Here is an 18,904-nt window from a genome sequence, read left to right as displayed (position 1 = left end):
TGTGAGAGGCAGACGAATCGATTCGAATTTATTAACCATGCATGGTGAACCTAATCCCATGATATCGGCGCTCCACGAAGGGTCGCCTCACTTGTCAGCCATCCCCATCGATCCCTTAGGCACGTGTCAGGTCCAAACTTCCTTTGGCATGCAATGCTCTAAAGTCCCGACCTCTTGCTGTACTGTGACCGCACTTGCACCCACATGATGCACCATGGGAACGACGTTCCAAGGATAATAGGAATATAAGCCACGCCCCAGTTCAATCGGTACTAGACTTCCCTATCCCATACTAGGTATGAGATTAGTACTTTCAAACACTTGATCACGAACGTTGGCACGTTTCGACCTTAGCAAGTTCATTACTAGACAAACGGGGCAAACCACCGTATTGGAACCATTCCCGATCCCGTCCGTCATCCTTGTAGTTGTAGTATGAGTAAACAAACAACTTCTATAACTCGCGAGTGACAGGCAATCACTCGACCTTTACCAAGTCCTATTTAGCACAGCAACTACTCAATCTTAGCAACTAGTGTTCAGATCAAAGGTACTAAGTTCATGCATCTACTGTTTTAATCAACTCCTACAAATGTAAATGCACAATCATAAGCACCAACATATTGCATAAATTTAAAATAAGGAAGCATGCATCGGGGTTTATCATTTTTACATTTTTTTTGCGATTTACTATGATTTAAATAGCCTAGATAAGAAATAAAACTATAGGGCATTATTTCCAACAGTAACATGAGCAAGATTATTTTTATATGAAACTAGCCAACAAAATTTATTTGGCATTTTTCTGATTTTTCTACGATTTATGGTGCATTTAAAAAGTTTATTCTATTTTCTGCTGATTTATAAATATAAACCGAGGCAAACTCGCGACCTAACCCTCGCGTCTAAGGTTTAATTGCGCAGGGGTCCCTAGTTCTTGCGCTAAAGCCCATAATCAAGTTTTCCAATCACAAATAGATCCCCGGGGCGCACGACGGCGGGCGGAGGCCGATTCCGGCGATACGCCAGCGGGGGCCGAGTGACGAGCGGCCAGGGATGCGTACAGGCTCACCTTGGCTTGGTTTGAGGCAGTCGTGGGCTGCGGGGATGGCCGATGGAGGCAAAATGCGGCGGCGGTGAGCTTGGATGTGGTGGCAGGGAAGTTGGAGGTGGTCCTGCGGCGGGGTTCCTCCGGGCGAGCGACCGGTGGCGACTGGGGCTCTGGGGGAATGCGGCGGTGTGGGAACGGGCAGCGGCGAGGAGGTTTGTCGAGCGGAGGTGGGCTCTCCGCAGAGGACCTGCTCAGCGACGCGTGGGCATGGAACAGAGGAGCAAGGCGGCGGCAATGGCGTGAGGGGAGAGGGGCACAGGCGGGCGCGTCTGTTGCATAAATAGAGCTGAAGAGGGAGCGGGCGAACGAGGTGAGGCTCTGGGCATGGGTGGATAGGATTGGAGGGGCGCTGTGGGTTGCGGGATGGAGCTCCATTGGCGGCAGCGCCATTGGCCGGGGTGCAGAGGCAGCGGGATAGGATCCCTCAGCTATTGGCCTGGGGGGATTCGGAGTGTGCAAGCGTGGCTTTGCCGCGGCCGTGGGTTGGCGGAGTGAAGCACTCGTGCGGTCACTGTCCGGGCGTCGGTAGGCGAGTGGAGCTTGGCCGGTCTGAGGTGGCGACGTGGCGCAAACGGAGGGGCAGAGCTAACTCGGGACGGGGCGAAGGGGTTGCGCGGCAGGGGAAAAGATAGACGCGCTCTCCTACTAGGCAGCCGGGCGCGTGAGTTGTCGCATCGCGGCCGCCGGTTGGGCGACGACAAGCCCGCCGGTGGTGGGCGTCCACGCGGCGACATCGCGCTGGGGCGATGTGTTGTGGGCGCGTTCTAGGCGATGAGCAGGCCGAAGGTCGGGTCTTTGGGCCAATTTTTCTCGCAAAATTTGAACTGCACAACCTTTGGTCCTTTTACAATAGTTGTAGACCTATCGACCGAGTTCAAACTTGGATAAAAAGTTTTGTACAGATTCAAAACCGTTTGTGAGATAAATCGAGTCAAAGTTCAGCAAAAAATCTGAAATTTCAGACTTCGATGAAATTTCAGTTTTGCACCGGTTGACCGATTTGGCTATATTAGACTGCATTTTTGAAAACCTTTTGTGCATATTTTGGCCTAACTCTTTTAATAAAAGTTGTAACACACTTGCAGAACTACAACTTCTATTAGGGGTATGACTTGGGTTTAGATATAGAATTATGAGATAACAGGTTGCAAAGTTGAGGAAAAACATGTATTCCAGGACAGGTTATTTGCAGGATTTTGATGTACTCCTGATTTGATTCTTGTTTTTGACTTTCTCCCACTCCAAATTAGCCAAAATACTATTAATAAAAGTTGTTTGAAACTAAAAAGTTTACAACTCCTATTTGGACAAAATTTCAAGTTTGTATATAAAATCTCAAGTTTCCTATTTAACTCCTAAAAGAGCTTTTTAGGGGCAATTTGGACCTTTCACTACCTCTACTTAGTGACTAATGACTTTCTTAAGTTTAACTACACCTAACTAAGGTAGAGTTGTTACAGTTTAGCCTAAATTGACTAGCCACCACATGTTTAGAATCGAAGGGTGGTGCCATACTTCATATTTCTCTCAAAAACCACTCAAAGAAAAAAAAAGGACATGAAATGTTAGTAGCACAAAAAAGTCTATAAGTTTTCCATGATCAAATAAAAAAGTGCTCCTTTTAAAAAAATGCTCCCTCAATATTATTTAAAGCATACAATATGTTGTAGAATTTATTAGAGCAAAGTACAATGTTGATGTTTTTAATTAAAGAACACAATATTGACTATCATATCTATATAAATAATAAAAAAAGTAGGTTACCTCCCAAAAAATGCCGATAAGCTCAGAAAAGCTGAGTTTATATGGAAAGCTGATAAGCTCAGTTTTCTTAGCTTTTTGTAGCTTTTTTTAGTTCAGGAAGCTAAACACATCTTCTAAAAACTAGTATTGGCTTTTCAAAACTAAAAAGCCAATAACAGCTTTTTAAAAAAACTTAAAAGCTGCGGCTCAAACAAACAGGACCTTTGTTATAGTTATATAGCTAAACTCCTTACCTTGCTCATGTTAATGCGAAGCCATGGTCTTTGGAGCATCATGTCGCGAATAATTTGGCTTCAAGGTCATCACCTTGCCTCCCAACAGTGATGTTTGCTGAACTTCTCCTAGCCTTCCAACGGTGATATGGGCTTAGTACAAGCATGTTGAACGTTATACACAGCTCTTCGCACAAGGACATAAGCATGCAAGTGCTGAGAGCCGATATATATCTTTGACTCTATTGGAAGTGTTTGAAGTGAGCAATACATTATTGTATAGAAATCCAATCCATTTGATCACATTAAAATTCATGAGACAAGTCTCTCTGTCCCCGTTAAGTCATATATGAAGGGTCAAAACAAACAGGTATAAAAAACATTGACTAGTACATAAACCGTATGCACAGTGGGTGGTAGGTTTGCCGGTATGTAAAAGTTATATTGTTCATGCGGATCTATCTATTTATACCTATAGTAATCACAGATGCTCTAGAAAATCCTAACGAGAAAGAGAAAATATCTAGCCATTGATCCATCGTGGCCCTCTTTTTTTAGTCGTTCAGATTTAAAAAAGTACAATTAGTTATTAGTTACGTGCATTTGGTTAACTTTGCTATGTTCTAAGGATAATAGGTGCAAATGGACAGCGGGGCCACTGGTGGACGTGCGTTCCTTGCTAGGGCATGCCTACATGAGAACTAAGGAAGACAGGCTATGTGGACGTGGAGGATGTGATATTACACGATGCTGGAACATGGATGGATGCCACGTTAATTCTCAGGTATAAATTAGAATTCATTACAATTTTTAGGAAAAATATGCATGGATGTATGATCCATTAGAGGAAAAGTGAATAGGATGGACCAAAATATTCAATCCTTTGTTGGAAAAATAGTTTGAATTTTGGCAATGTGAGTAAGAATTTCCTTGATTTTGAGAGAGAGCCAAATATGATTACATTATTTGTTAATATTCGTCTCATATTGATTTTCAACCTTAAAAAACCGATGCACTATTTCAACTACAATCACATTAAACGAAACATAAAATTTGATCCATCTTGGCCTCTCGAGCTATGTGAGTAGGAGAACAACATAGCAAAGATAAATGATCTAATTAATCTTCCTAGGAAGAGCTTTGAACTCTTGGAAACAACAAAATGAAATCATGCAATTTGATTGGCAACTGACAATACATCATTCGCACAATGATCAGAAATAGCGATTCTTGGTGAGGTACAAACGTATGATCCATTGTCGGTAAAGCAAATAGGACAGACTAAACTTTTCGTCACATATTGATTTTCAGCCACTAAAAAAAGCGATGAGGTAAGATAGTCATTTGTTTCTAAATACACAGTACAACATAGTCATTATTTCTAGTCTGTTGCGGTGTGGTGGGATAAGAATAATTAATCACATGACAAGACATGGCATGGCAGGCTATAACGTAGCATCATGACTAGGGAAAACCAAAAGCGCTAAGGAAGATGAACAGATTCTTGCCGATGTCCCATCACAGAGCAAATAAAGCAGGGTAAAAGGGGATTGATCTTTGGACTAGAAAATTGGGGATCGATCTTTCCATTGATCTTACAAACAAAAGATAACAGAATAGCAAAGATGGCTAGGGTTCCAATGAAATTTAAATCTAAAGTTACTAATTAACAGCATAGCAAAGATAACAACATTGATCTTCCACTAGCACGGCTTGCTCACTCCATTCACCCCTCATTCCCGTCCATGACGTGGTGGCGGCTCCACTTCTTCTGGTTCTTGCCCCTCAGGGGGTGGACCCAGGACGTGATCCTTGACCTCATTCAGAATCCCCCACCGATGCCTCGTTCCGGGGTAGACAGGGCACGCGAAGGTGTTGTCAGCGCCGCGAAAGACGCGTAGAGTATCGCCCCGGGGGAAGGGCGTGTGGTAGCCGCGGCGCCAGTCGTTAGATGAGTCCGTCAGTTTGGGAGTTGGAGTCGAACCCATCAGCTGGAAGGGTCACAATCAAGGTCAACTTTTGATACGGTGACGAGGGTGTGAGGGTGGAGGAAGCCGCCCCCACCGTCGGAGGAGCCTGGGAACGCACCGGGGAGCCCACAGTAGCTCCGCAGCGACCATCCATGAGCGACGGCAGGTTGAGGTCGGCGGTGTTGGAGCGCGATCCCGACGACGAGCGCAATGGCCACCCGAGGTCGTTGGTGTCAGAGTGTGATACCGATGAGGAAGCGCCGCCGTAGAGGGATGACCCCACCGCGTGGACGTAGCGCCATAGCGCAGTCATGAAGTTGCAGGCAGCGGCGCAGCAGTAGCATGGCGACAAGCCACCACAGGAGCGCGATGACGATGAGAGGACCTTTAGTCCTGAATGATTAGTTTCGGTTGATTTTTCGAGAGATATGAGGCTTACCAACTAGAACTAATGCTCATATTTCCACTAGTGAGTGCAAGGTTCCCTCGACGCATAAGGCGATTTATCCACCGTGGTTCCTAACCACAAGTAGAAATGCACACATTTACTAGGGGCGGTTCCTTAAGAGAAGTGTATTTTCTAGGGGCAGTTCCTTAAGATAAGTACCGATAGAAATCTGGCAGTGTTCAGGTACAGTGCGCGAAAGCAACTGCTAGTGACTGTAGATAACGATATCCATCGATAGAAATAAAAGGCTAGTATCACATCTAAAAACTAGCTTTGATATTCAGCTCAGATCCGTGCCTCTAACTTTTCGTGCTCATTATATAAATCATAAATTTCCTAAAAAATTAACAAAATCATACATAAAAATCCAGAATGTTTATCAAAAGGTAAGATTCAAATCAGTGGTAGATGTTCAGGATTAACAACTTTCTTACTCCACATATTTTTGTTAGGTGAGGAGGCATTGCAAGTTTGCAACTGTTGAATGAAATCCGTACTTCGATGGAACTAGGAGGTAGTTGGTTTGAAGTATATACCATTTGAGTGCTAAACTTTAGCCTTTGGGGGTGTTTAGGAGGGGTGCTAAAGTTTAGCAACTGCTATGCCAAATGACCCTTTTACCCCTGCATAGCGTGCACTGTTACTTGTTTCCTGTCCCTGGACCTCACCGCGGACTCACGGTTCTTGATCATGCACTTCTGGTGCTGCATCACCGCGCGGTCGGCGGGATCCACCATCGCCCGCTTCCAGCTTGCCCTCCCGCCGCCGACTCCCCCGGGCGCATCCCCGTCGGGGATGGGGAACCCCAGCACCATGCACCCCTCCACCGCCGCCACCCTAGCGCTGGAATCCCGCGCCAAGAAATCCTCTAGCGTCATCTCCGCCGCGCCACCGCCGCCCCTGGCCCCGGAGCCTCCGCCGCCGGCGCATGCGCACCGCGGCCGTTCCGGATCCGGTCGGAGGAGGCGGGGGCTGGCGCGGAGGTCGCAGGGGCGGGCGGGGCCGGCCGGAGGTGGCGGCGGCCCCGGACAGCACGAGGCGCACGGCGAGCGCGGTGTTGGGGAGCGTCACGACGCCGGCCTCGGACAGCACGAGGCGCGCGACGAAGGTGCCGGCGAGGAGCGTCGTCAGCGCGGGCGCCGCAAGCGCCGTCAGGCCGCGGGGGCGGGCGGGGCCGGCCGGAGGTCGTGGCGGCGGCGGCGCGACGAAGGCAGCGGGCGAGGTGGAGGCGGCGGGGCTGGCGCGGGGCCGGGCAGGGCTGGCCGGAGGTCGCGGCGGCGGCGGCGAAGCGGAGGCGAAGGGCGAGGTGGAGGCGGCAGGGGCGGCGCGGAGGTCCAGGCGGCGGTGGCGAGGTGGAGGCGGCGGCGACGAGGCGGAGGTGGAGGACGAGGCGCGGAGGTCCGGGCGGCGGTTCGGGCGGAGGCAGGGAGAGAGAGATAGGGGGAGGAGAGAGAGGGGAGGGGGTAGTGGGGGAAAGTGGTCCGGGGACCACTTTTTAGTCCATTTAGTCCATTTTAGCTACCCAAGTGACTAATGGATTAGTGGGGGGCTAAAATTTAGTCCACCAGTTTTAGCCCACCTGTTTGGGAGCACAAGTGACTAAAATGGACTAAAGTGGGGGTGCTAAAGTTTAGCACCCATCTCCCAAACACCCCCTTAGATATCCAATAATCCTTCCTTTTATTTCAATAAAAATATTGGTTCCACGATCATCTAGGAGTATGGTCTTGTACTCTTCTTGTTCGAGCTTTATGTGAATCTAACCCTATGGAGCTACACCCCCATCAATGCTAATCTCAACCATCCCTTTTATTTCTCACCCACTAACTATATAACTATACGGGACTACTGAGAAGTCAAAGGGACGATTGAGATTCGCGAGATAAGACATGTGGCATCCATCAAGATAGGGATCCTCCATGAAACTGAATTCAATGCTTGATATCGAACCTGTCCCGAAGATGAAAAGTTTCACTTTAAATTTAGACATCCTAAACTTCAATTCTTGTGCACACAGAATATACTCGCAATCGTAGGCTCGTAGCTTATAGACAAATGACATTGCAAGCAATGGCGTTGCCCTACTTGCAAGAACTAGTCATCTCCACACTTCTCGTTGTATCATTGTGCATGTACATTAAGTTCTGGAGGCTGAGAAACCCGTTGTACCCCATGGACTGGCCGGTTGTGGGCATGCTCCCTTTCCTCGTCGCCAATCTCCACAACGTCCACGACGAATTCACTGTCGTCCTTGCCACCTACGGGTGTAACTTCAAGGCGCGAGGGCCGGTAGCAAGTGGCATGCGGTTCTTCGTCACCGCTGACCCGGCAAACGTCCGGCACATCTTCACCTCCAACCATGCAAACTACCCCAAGGGCGAGGATTTTGCTGAAATCTTCGACATCATTAGCGGCACCCTCTTCACCATTGATGGTGAGGCCGTCCGCCAGCAGAGAGACATGTTCCAGAACATCTTGAGCAATCCACGGTTACTTGCCTTGATGGCAAGTTGCTGCCGTGACAAGGTGGTGAACGGACTCCTCCCGTTCTTGACCCGCATGGGGAGCACCAGGACAACGTTCGACATGCAGGATTTGATCACAAGGTTGGTGTTCGACCTTACTGCCACGCCGATCTTCGGTGTCGACCCGGGTTGCCTGTCCATCAGCATGCCGTCGATCCATGTTGCAACCGCCATGGACACGTTCATGGAGGTCGGCTTATTCCGGCACACCATGCCGGCTTGTTTCTGGAAGGTGATGCGACGGCTAAACATCGGTCCAGAGAGGAAGCTGGCCATGGCGCAAACAGTGATGCATGCTTTCATCAGGGAGATGACTGAGAAGTCGAAAGCCAGGTGCGCCGATCTCCTTGATGATGTGTTGGCCATGGACATTATTTCTGCTGACCCATCAGTGGGCAGAGACGATGTCCTACTACGTAATCTACTCATCAATTACATGATCGCCGGGCGGGACACGGTTGGTACCACGCTACCGTGGGTATTCTACAACCTCGCCAGGAACCCCCGTGTGGTCTCTTGCATCCGCAAGGAACTGGAACCCATCGCATCACTGAAGGCCACTGCTCTCGCCTCCAATAGCATCAGTAGTATGGTCGTCTTTGATCCAAAGGAGACTGAACACCTAGTCTACCTTCAGGCAGCCTTATTGGAGTCGCTCAGGTTGTACCCACCAGGCCCGATCGAGCGCAAGGTGGTGCTAGCCGACGATGTGCTCCCAAGTGGTCACCAGTTGTGCTCCGGTGAAACCATCCTGATCTCCATCTATGCGATGGGTAGAATGGAATCCCTGTGGGGCAAGGATTGCCATGTGTACCGTCCGGAGAGGTGGCTGTCCGAGGACGGTGCTAAACTGCGTTACGTGCCGTCCAATAAATTCATGGCGTTTAACTCAGGGCCGAAGATGTGCCTTGGCAAGAACATAGCAATTGCGCAGATGAAGACCATCGTTGCCGCGGTGGTGTGGAACTTTGATATGGAGGTGTTGAAAGGGCAGAGCATCGAGCCAAAGCTGTCGTGCATTCTGCAATTGAAGAACGGGCTCATGATGATGGTTAAACAGAGAGAGTAATCAATGTGACATGGAATAAGCTAGGTGCAATGCAACTACAGATCGACTCAGTCCTGGCATATATGGTTTGAACAAATAATTAAATCCAAACGTATAATGAAGCAAATGGAAGCGTAACATGTATTTTCGTCATTAAATAAAGTCTACGGACGCCGTCATCTGGCCATCTGAAAGCTGGGATCATACCCAACTAAAGACTCTTTGATTTCAGTACTGATAGTTTGTATTACTCCCTCTTTCTAAATAAGTGATGTTTTCAGATTATCTTAAGCTTATTTGAAACTTTGATGGCATATTAATTGTTTTTCTATGTGTAAAAGGTTTGGATAAATTTATACGAGTATATTTATGTTTAATAGTAACTTCCACTAGTAGAGAAACGACTTTCCATCCGCCCCCTTTTGTCCCAGTTTAAAGTTGGCCCAGGATAAAAGGTTCACCAACCGGGACTAAAACTCGGTCACTGGTGGGGGCCTCACCAACCGGAACCTTTTATCCCGGTTGCAAAGGCTAATGGGAAAAAAAGACTCGGAGAGGCCTTTTATCCCGGTTTGAAACACCAACCGGGATAAAAGACCCCCCCTTTTATCCCGGTTGGTAACACCAACCGAGATAAAAGGGTCAAGAGCCTTTTATCCCGGTTTGTAATACCAACCGGGATAAAAGGGGGTCATTTATCCCGGTTGGCAAGGAAGCTACGCGCGAGGCTGGAGGTTGTGGGTTCGAATCCCACGAACCGCGCACGCGCGTATTTCGCGTGAAAAATCACGTGACTTGTGACTTTGTATTAACTCCTAGGAGCTCGGGAATTTTTTTTTTTTTGCAGCGTCGGCGCTCTCAACCCTTTTATCCCGGTTGGTGTTACCAACCGGGATAAAAGGGGGTCTTTTGTCCCGGTTGAGTGACCCGGGATAAAAGACCCCCCCCTTTTGTCCCGGTTGGTTTATCCCGGATGCGTTTTCGAGATATTTGCACCCTACCAACCGGGATTAAAGCCCAGTTCTCTACTAGTGTTCATCAAAAGCATCCGTTCACTTTATGAATATTTTGTAACAAAAACTAGAAATCACAGTTATATTTTTGAGGTAATTTCAATATCAAAAACTTCATTTACGAGACCGGAGGAACTAGCAGCAGCCAGTATGACAAACATGCATCAAAGCAATGAACACCACGATCTGCTGGTACTCACTGTACCACAGCCCCCAAAATACCATCAGATGTTAAAGTAGATACCGATGAACAGCTCACAGGTATAGTTTCTACGACTCACGATCGGTCGTTATATGTATTTAGATGTCCTATTGAATAAATCAGTCGGTACACCCAAAAAAATACATCCAACCATCCATCATTGAATAAATCAGCCAGTACACTCTAAAAAAATACATCTAACCATCCGTCGGGATACATAGAGTAGACCCATCAGCACTTCCCGCGCGCTTCCCGCCCACACTCGCATGAAAAAATTTACCTCAAGGACGCGCCAGTCAATCCCAAACCCTAGCTAGTTTTCTATCTCTCCTGTCACCCGCCGTCACTACCCTCACTCTCCCTTGCTCCTCTCCCCCAACGAACTAGAATGGTTACAATAACTTGAATGGTTTCAAACAACTATGTAGTCGACTTAGTAGAATTGATATATCCATTCTTGTATGTCATAATTTACTATAAACGATTGTACCATAATTTACAAAAAAAGCATCTTAATGCTAACTAATTATGCTAAATAATTATGGATGATTAGCGTTGAAGTCAATTTATATCCTCAAACTGTTGGTCGGTACAAACCTGTGACCCACTGTGAGTCATTGTGTATGTGTCTATCGGTAGATCTCAAGTTAGCATCAAACGCTCGGTCGCTATAACTCTATACCGACGCCACTTATAGCAACATGTTGGTGCTCATTAATGACATCTTTTTACCCCTATTTATCTTAAATAATGACATGAATTTAATACCTAAACTATTGATCATACCTAATAATCGGGCAATTTTTGCATATGCATTGCATTTTGGAGGACATTCTATTTTCACAAGAATTTAGACTATAATGGAGAATAATTGGACAAGCCCTGAACAAGCGACAACTGACAAAGGCCAACAGACCCAAAAAGGGCTAGGCCGGTTGGCCTATGGAGCCCAAACCGATTGTTCTAGGGCCTTAGGGTGCCCATTCATCCTTATTATTAGCGAGCAATCCTCCAGGTAGACATAAGGCCTAAGTTTATGCACATATGACAAGTTGATCGTGGGATCAAAGTGAATCAAGAGAAGATTTGGAAGATGTGTTCATGTTCTTTAGCGATCTAAGTGCCTCCTTATATGGTTTTATACTTTATCAGATTGGATTGCTTTCAATCTTCGATAATAGATTTCATAGGATGTTCATGTGATCGTGGTGGCTAGATTTGCATACTTGATCTACCGATGAGTATGATATGTTCTTTATGTTCATATCCTTAAACTTTCTATAGTAATAGGGGGGTCGTGACAGGATCTGGTTTCATCTAAGGTGGGGGGTTTTGGGAGCCAGACTAGAGGTGGAGATTTAAAGAGACTTTTGATTGAGAATCCCCTTTGTCTTGCTTTGCTATCTTGCTAAGAATTACAACATATGCATACTCTAGGTTGCTCTAGATGCTCGTGCTCATATCTGTTATTTGTCTGTATATGCTAGATTACATCTGATCTACTCATAAACTCGAATCATACTGACAATGCTAGTTGAAATAGTTCTTGCATTATAAGTTTCATGGATTGATAAAGCTTAGGGGAATACTCTGAGGGAAGAGTTACAATTGATCTGTACGCTTGCGGTTCACCAACTGGCACGCTAACAGCTACCAACACGACCGATAAGAGGAGTCGGTATATCTCTATATTGACCGATGCTCTCTTGATACATACGCTTATGCTGACTCCAATGTAGTTGGTATAGAGGGGCCGTGGTATAGTGACTGTTTAACAACTTACTCCTTCTGTTGTTAAATATATAATGTTTAAAATAAGCAAATTAGTTTATTTTTTAACTAGTTAGCTTGTCATAAATGATATATGGTCTCAATTCATTCCAAAGTATTCCTCACCCGCAACAAAGTGGCAAAATCTTTTACCAGGCTCGCCATACCAACCAGCTCACAATCTGAACATGTGGCCCATCCGCAAGAATAGCCCACCACCAATACTTAAAGACACACACATAGGCTACTACAGACAGCCCAACTAAAGACCCCCACAAGCCCAACTTGGCATCTTCAGATTTCTGCGAAAAAAGTGGAAACGCCGATCGTCGCATGCAGGACTTTTTTTATTTTTTATTTTAGCATTTTGCAAAAATATATAGTCAGATGAAAAATTGCAAAACTAGGCTATTGTCGCGGGTCCAACTATTGAATTTTAGATCTGAAACTTATGTCGATTATTTGGGCACCAATATGACATCAAATGAAAAAAGTTTTAACTACAAAGTTGTAGATCTGTCAAGATCTACAAGTTTCATATAAATTTTATCTCCATCCGAGTTGATATGAATTAGTTATGATTTTTTGAAAGTGTGGTACGGAGGGGTGTACCCCTTTCGCCACCTGGGACGGAGGGGTGTACCCCTTTCGCCACCTGGGCCGGTGGTAAGGCCCTTCCGCCGGCCCAACCGCCGCCTGGGCTGGCGGTAAGGCCCTTCCGCCGGTCCAGCTGGCGACAATAGTCTAGTTTTGGAATTTTTTCATCCGACTATATATTTTTACAAAATGCTAAAATAAAAAATAAAAAAATAAAAAAAGTTCTCAGATGCAGCACGGTTAATGGGCCTGCCTGGCCAACACAGCTCTCACATCATAGCTGCAGCTGAGGAGTCAAAAGAACGAGATGAACATCCTAGGCCGCACTCACGCTTCAGGCCTTGACAAACGAAAATCTCTATAGTCCGAATCTCCTCCAAGCTCAGACAAGGGATTAGATAGGGCACGCGAAGGTGTTGTCAGCGTGGCGAAAGACGCGTAAAGTATCGCCCCGGGGGAAGGGCGTGTGGTAGCCGCAGCGCCGGTCGTCAGATGAGTCCGTCAGTTTGGGAGTCGGAGTCGAACCCATCAGCTGGAAGGGTCACAATCAAGGTCAACTTCTGATACGGTGACAAGGGCGTGAGGGTGGAGGAAGCCACCCCCACCGTCGGAGGAGCCTGGGAACGCATCGGGGAGCCCACAGTAGCTCCGCAGCAACCATCCACGAGTGACGGCAGGTTGAGGTCGGCGGTGTTGGAGCGCGATCCCGACGACGAGCGCAATGGCCACCCGAGGTCGCTGGTGTCAGAGTGTGATACCGACGAGGAAGCGCCGGCGTAGCGGGATGACCCCACCGCGTGGACGTAGCGCCATAGCGTAGTCGTGAAGTTGCAGGCAACGGCGCGGTAGTAGCACGGCGACAACCCGCCACAGGAGCGCGATGACGATGAGGGGACCTTTAGTCCTGAATGATTAGTTTCAGTTGATTTTTCGAGAGATATAAGGCTTACCAACTAGAACTAATGCTCATATTTTCCAGAACTAATGCTCATATTTCCACTAGTGAGTGCAAGGTTCCCTCGACGCATAAGACGATTTATCCACCGTGGTTCCTAACCACAAGTAGAAATGCAAACATTTACTAGGGGCGATTCCTTAAGGTCCTGTTTGTTTCCCTGGAATTGAAACTCATTCCATGAATCATATTCTAGCAATTAGATTCTATAGGAAATGGATTCCATAGAATTTGATTCAATTGTGGTTGTACCAAGAAAGTTTTTCTTAGAATTAAATTCCAAATGTTGTTTGGATGCATTATTAGTAATATATGAAATTTCCACCATCCAGCTGAATACCGCTTTCTCTCTCTCATCCTTCTAAGCTGCTTCTCTCTCATTCGAACTCTCACCTCTCTCTCTCTCATCCGAACTATCACCAGGTGAACACTAGAATATTACAAGGCAATGCAAGTTCAATAGACATAGTATTACAAGGCAATACAGACATAGTATCTAGCCACATATTATTACAAGGCAATGCAAGTTCAATAGACATTATCCATCACTTGATAGTATAATTTATAGATGAACTAATTTTTTCACTTCTTGAGCTGTTTTAGGAGCCACCTCTTCCTCATCTTCTCTGGAAGCGCCAACAGAGACTCATACTTGCGTGCATCACCGGTCAGGATATCAAATAGGTCCAACAAAGTGTCTTCATCCAATCCTTGTACTTCATTCAGTGTGTCTAGAATTTCTTTTGATGTTGGGCCTTTAAAGGCTTCCTCCTTGAGTGCTTCAGCGAACTTGTCCATTTTTTCAGCTATCATAGAGGTAAAAGAGTCACCTGACCATTGCCACTTTAAACTTCCTGAAGTTGCCGATGAAGTGGGCTCTTTGTTACTAAGATCTTCCTTACTCATGTCTTTTGAGCTCTTAGCTGCAGTCCTTGCCGCTTCACCGGTAGCATGGTCTTTGCCAAACACCAAGCTAATTGAGTCCCAGTACAAGACAATCTTGTGCCTATACCCAGAAGCTTCTTTGTTTTTCTTAAAAAAACAAATGGTCAGGAGCTTCTCATTCCACATAGTCAGCATGTCTATTTTGTTACACATGTCTAGTTGCAACTACAGATACCATTCAGATAAGGTCAGCCCAACAGCACAGGTTTATGAAAACCAACAATGCAACATTTCAGCAATTCAACAGAACTTTAAAAATTCTAACAGTACCACCACAACAATCTCAATAGACCAAGTCACCAGTCAGCAAACCCCTAAAACATTGGTGGTAATCTGTTGCTTCCTATTCCTATACCTCCCTTGATCAGCCAAAGGCACAAAAACATCAATGTGTGTACCATCTAATGCTCCAAGGCAATCTTCAAATCACTTCCACTTGGAATCCTCAGGTGGTACAGCTGATGGATCAGGAAGCTTGATAAATTCATGGCATAATGATAGAATATCTCTAAGCACCTCATTGAAGTGACGGTAGATTGGCTCAAGTGACCATCCATATGAGCTACGAATCATCCTCATCTTAGTGCCATGACCCACTACAAGCAAAAAGATTGCTACCTTTTCTTCTACCGACACATTCTTGTTATCACACATACCACATCTCTCACGTAAGATGGCACATAGGTCATAAAATGATCTCTTAGTTAGGCGCAAACTATCATAGCAATAGACATTTGATCCTTGGTACAGATTTCTTAGCATTTGTTTGCGTGTAGCTACATCTCTCTCAGCCACTTCATCCGGATCAACGATATGTCTAGGTCTCTTACGCTGATACCAGTGCACAATCATACTCATGACAGCAGAAACAAATAAAGCAGCCACTCTTTTTCTCTTTTTCCTACGCATCTCTCTAATTTGCTCCATGCTTGTATTAACCAAGTCTATGTTGTTGTCAGGCATCTAAAGCACATATGCCAAAAGGAATATTTTAATTTATCATAAAAATGCTACAGTATTTTGGATAATTAGAAGATAAAAAATAATCAGTAACTTCATGTGTTACACTATTTTGGATAATCAGTAACTTCATGTGTTACAGTTTAATCAGGCACTAAAATGGCTAACTTTCACTCTTGGAGATGCTCCAGGTTTGCACTAAAATGGCTAACTTTCTAGTAGCTTACATAATAATCCTGCAGCCACTACGAAACTAAGCATCCACGATGGAAGGTGTCATATATTCCTACAAAACATTGGGGATAGGCACCAGGTCTCCAGAAAACATATGAAAATGCTGAAGAGCATGGCTACATTACGACTTAAATCTTACTGGAGTGTCTAGCCATCTAGATATATATGGTCACAGTAATAGGTTGAAGGTGTAAAGTTGAAAATGACAGCACAAGGATTTCAGATTCTCAGTTAAGGTTGTGGTACGGTAACAAGGAGAACCACTGAGTATCATTAAGTCAGAAGTAAAGTATCTTGTTAGAAATATCAATCTTGACAGGGGCAGATTAAATTATCTACTAGAAAGGTTGAATAACAATAACTCAGTGCTCTGTCTGATGAAATTCTTTTGCATTTTCATTGGTTTAGTACCATTGACTTTGACTTTGTCCATAGAGTAATGTTTGATGGCTCAAACCATATATATTTTCACCAGCAACTGGCAGAAAACTTAATGATAATGATTGGCCAGTTAAGTCAAGGTCTTGGTTTAACTAGATAATGATTCCTACGTTCACTACATAGAGCCAAAGATACAGTTAGGTATGCGCATCTTTTGATGGTAAGAGCTAGAAAACTATCGCTCAGAAGTTGATAGCTAGAATGTAAACAAATCCTTATACAAACAAACTCTGAATAGGAGCCAGAAAAAGAAGTCCTGGTGGAAGAAAATGGACATGCATGTCGTGCTCCACAGAAGGCATGCAGGAGCAATATGATGCAACGAGGAAATATCAAACATGAGAATCAAAATGTACCCGACTATCATATCTAACAACCATCAGATTTTGGAGGTGACATTTCAAAAGGACCAAAAAACTATGATTTTTCAACAAAGGATCCACTCGCTAATCTTTGAACTTACAATGTATCAATGCCTCAGCATATCAGTTCCTTGCATCCTTCTTGAAGCCGCCCAGCAACGCCTTAACCAGTAGCTAACAATCTGAGACAGTAAAATAATTGGCCTTAAGTAACAGATATAGAAACGTTGGCGACCTAATTTAGAAGTAGATACAAAATATTTCTCTGCATGTTCCGATTCTTTATTTCAGATATATGACCAGTTATCCCAATTGATCCTCCAGTTTAAGTTGAAAGCTGCCCACAGTAGCTTAGCTTGCACTTGACAAACTCATGTCACCGTCCAAACACACCACAAAATCATGTCACCATCCAAACAAACTACAATTTCATGTTCATTTGCTGGTGAACATCTGTGTACACTGAAAACTAACAAGCTTTATAGTATGTCTAGCAGTGACATGAGTTTACTTTATTTGTGGGCAAACACAAACCAAGTGCAGTGTCTCATAGCCAATTTTGCCTATCTACTATCCATGAACATTAATGTCAAGAGAAAGAAAGTTGACCCTTATATATCATTACTGCATTACACACCAATGAACGCCTAAGTGAGCAGTGTCTATCTAATACAGAACAACATTGATGCTATCTACTATCCAATTTTGTCTATCTAATACAGAACAGCATTGATGCTAGGAGAAAGAAAGTTGAGCCATATATGCAGTCCTGCATTACACACCAATGAATGCATAAGTGAGTGTATTATTCACAGCCACATAATGACTAAATGATAAATTGAATAAAGCTTGCATAAAAATTAATTTGGTTTACATTATGGGTTTAAAACATCCATATGAATATTCATGCTGAAATTATGAGAAACTTGAGGCATACAATAGCTCCAAAAGGGAGGCATTTCACTAAAATAGGAAACAAACATTTAATACATAAGGAATATGAATACATAACCAATCAGTCAATGGAACATAAGTAGAAATGGAAGCCTAGGATACAAATAACATTAGCTAAGTAATCCTAAGACTTAATTTTTCACTAAGAACATATGGGAAGGAAGAGAGGCAGGACTCACCAAGGCAGGAGTATTGGTGGTGCACGTCGATCTTCCAGTGAGTAAAATGGATAGCTGCCGAGCTCCGCCTCCTCCCGTCCCTGTGCTTCCCTTCCCTCAGATCTGTCTACAGCCTCTAGAAAAAGAACAAATCGAGTCAAGGGTTAGGGTTAGGAGAGAAATTATTGTGTATGTGGACGAGGAAGAGAGGGAGGGAGAGAGGGAAGGAGCACCGGCTCACCGCGTGGCGTGTGGTCGCCAGCGAGAAGCTGCTCGCGCGGAGGAGCGGCACGGGCGGCGCACTCTATGCCGGCTCTGGAGATCCTCGACGTCGCCTTCTCAGGAAGTGGAGGGGGCCAGCGGAGGAGGGGGCAGCGGAGGAGGGGGCCGGCGGAGGAAGTGGAGGAGGGGGCGGCGGAGGAAGTGGAGGAAGGGGCCGTGGCGTAGGGGCGGCGGCGCAAGGGGAAGGAGTCGGGGCGGCGGCACGGGGGGAAAGAGTCGGGGTCGGGCCGAGGAAACGGTTTCGTGTTTTTAGGGTCGGAATGTGCGATAGATAGCGTTGGAATCCTGAGGAATCCGTCTTTCCAATTCCGGGAGCAGCCAAACAGGATGACTTTGGAAATTAATTCCAATTCCAGCAAATTCCAATGAAACAAACAGGCCCTAAGACAAGTGTATTTTCTAGGGGCAGTTCCTTAAGATAAGTACCGATAGAAATCTGGCAGTGTTCAGGTACAGTGCGCGAAAGCAACTGCTAGTGACTGTAGATAACGATATCCATCGATAGAAATAAAAGGCTAGTATCACATCTAAAAACTAGCTTTGATATTCAGCTCAGCTCCGTGCCTCTAACTTTTCGTGCTCATTATATAATCATAAATTTCCTAAAAAATTAACAAAATCATACATAAAAATCCAGAATGTTTATCAAAAGGTAAGATTCAAATCAGTGGTATATGTTCAGGATTAACAACTTTCTTACTCCACATATTTTTGTTAGGTGAGGAGGCATTGCAAGTTTGCAACTGTTGAATGAAATCCGTACTTCGATGGAACTAGGAGGTAGTTGGTTTGAAGTATATACCATTTAGATATCCAATAATCCTTCCTTTTATTTCAATAAAAATATAGGTTCCACGATCATCTAGGAGTATGGTCTTGTACTCTTCTTGTTCGAGCTTTATGTGAATCCAACCCTATGGAGCCACATCCCATCAATGCTAATCTCAACCATC

The 18,904-nt window shown here is 45.1% G+C and overlaps 1 protein-coding gene and 1 long non-coding RNA gene across 2 annotated transcripts; one reads left to right on the top strand and one right to left on the bottom strand.

Moving 5' to 3' along the window:
- Nucleotides 1-7,534: 7,534 nt before the first annotated feature.
- LOC101758293 (noroxomaritidine synthase) lies at nucleotides 7,535-9,371 on the top strand. The gene has a single exon (XM_004973055.2). The coding sequence runs from the start codon at nucleotides 7,561-7,563 to the stop codon at nucleotides 9,097-9,099; it is 1,539 nt and encodes a 512-aa protein (XP_004973112.1). The 5' UTR covers nucleotides 7,535-7,560; the 3' UTR covers nucleotides 9,100-9,371.
- A 7,269-nt stretch (nucleotides 9,372-16,640) lies between these two features.
- On the bottom strand, nucleotides 16,641-18,017 carry LOC111257558. The gene is made up of 3 exons (XR_002678029.1): nucleotides 17,903-18,017; nucleotides 17,691-17,805; nucleotides 16,641-16,731 (listed from the first exon to the last, which is right to left on the bottom strand). It is a non-coding gene; the product is annotated as an uncharacterized LOC111257558 (long non-coding RNA).
- Between the last annotated feature and the right edge of the window lie 887 nt (nucleotides 18,018-18,904).

Source organism: Setaria italica, chromosome VI (genome assembly GCF_000263155.2).
Source record: "Setaria italica strain Yugu1 chromosome VI, Setaria_italica_v2.0, whole genome shotgun sequence".
NCBI classification, from domain to species: domain Eukaryota; kingdom Viridiplantae; phylum Streptophyta; class Magnoliopsida; order Poales; family Poaceae; genus Setaria; species Setaria italica.
The sequence above is the reverse complement of the archived record's forward strand: the minus strand, read 5'-3'. Positions and strand labels throughout refer to the sequence as shown.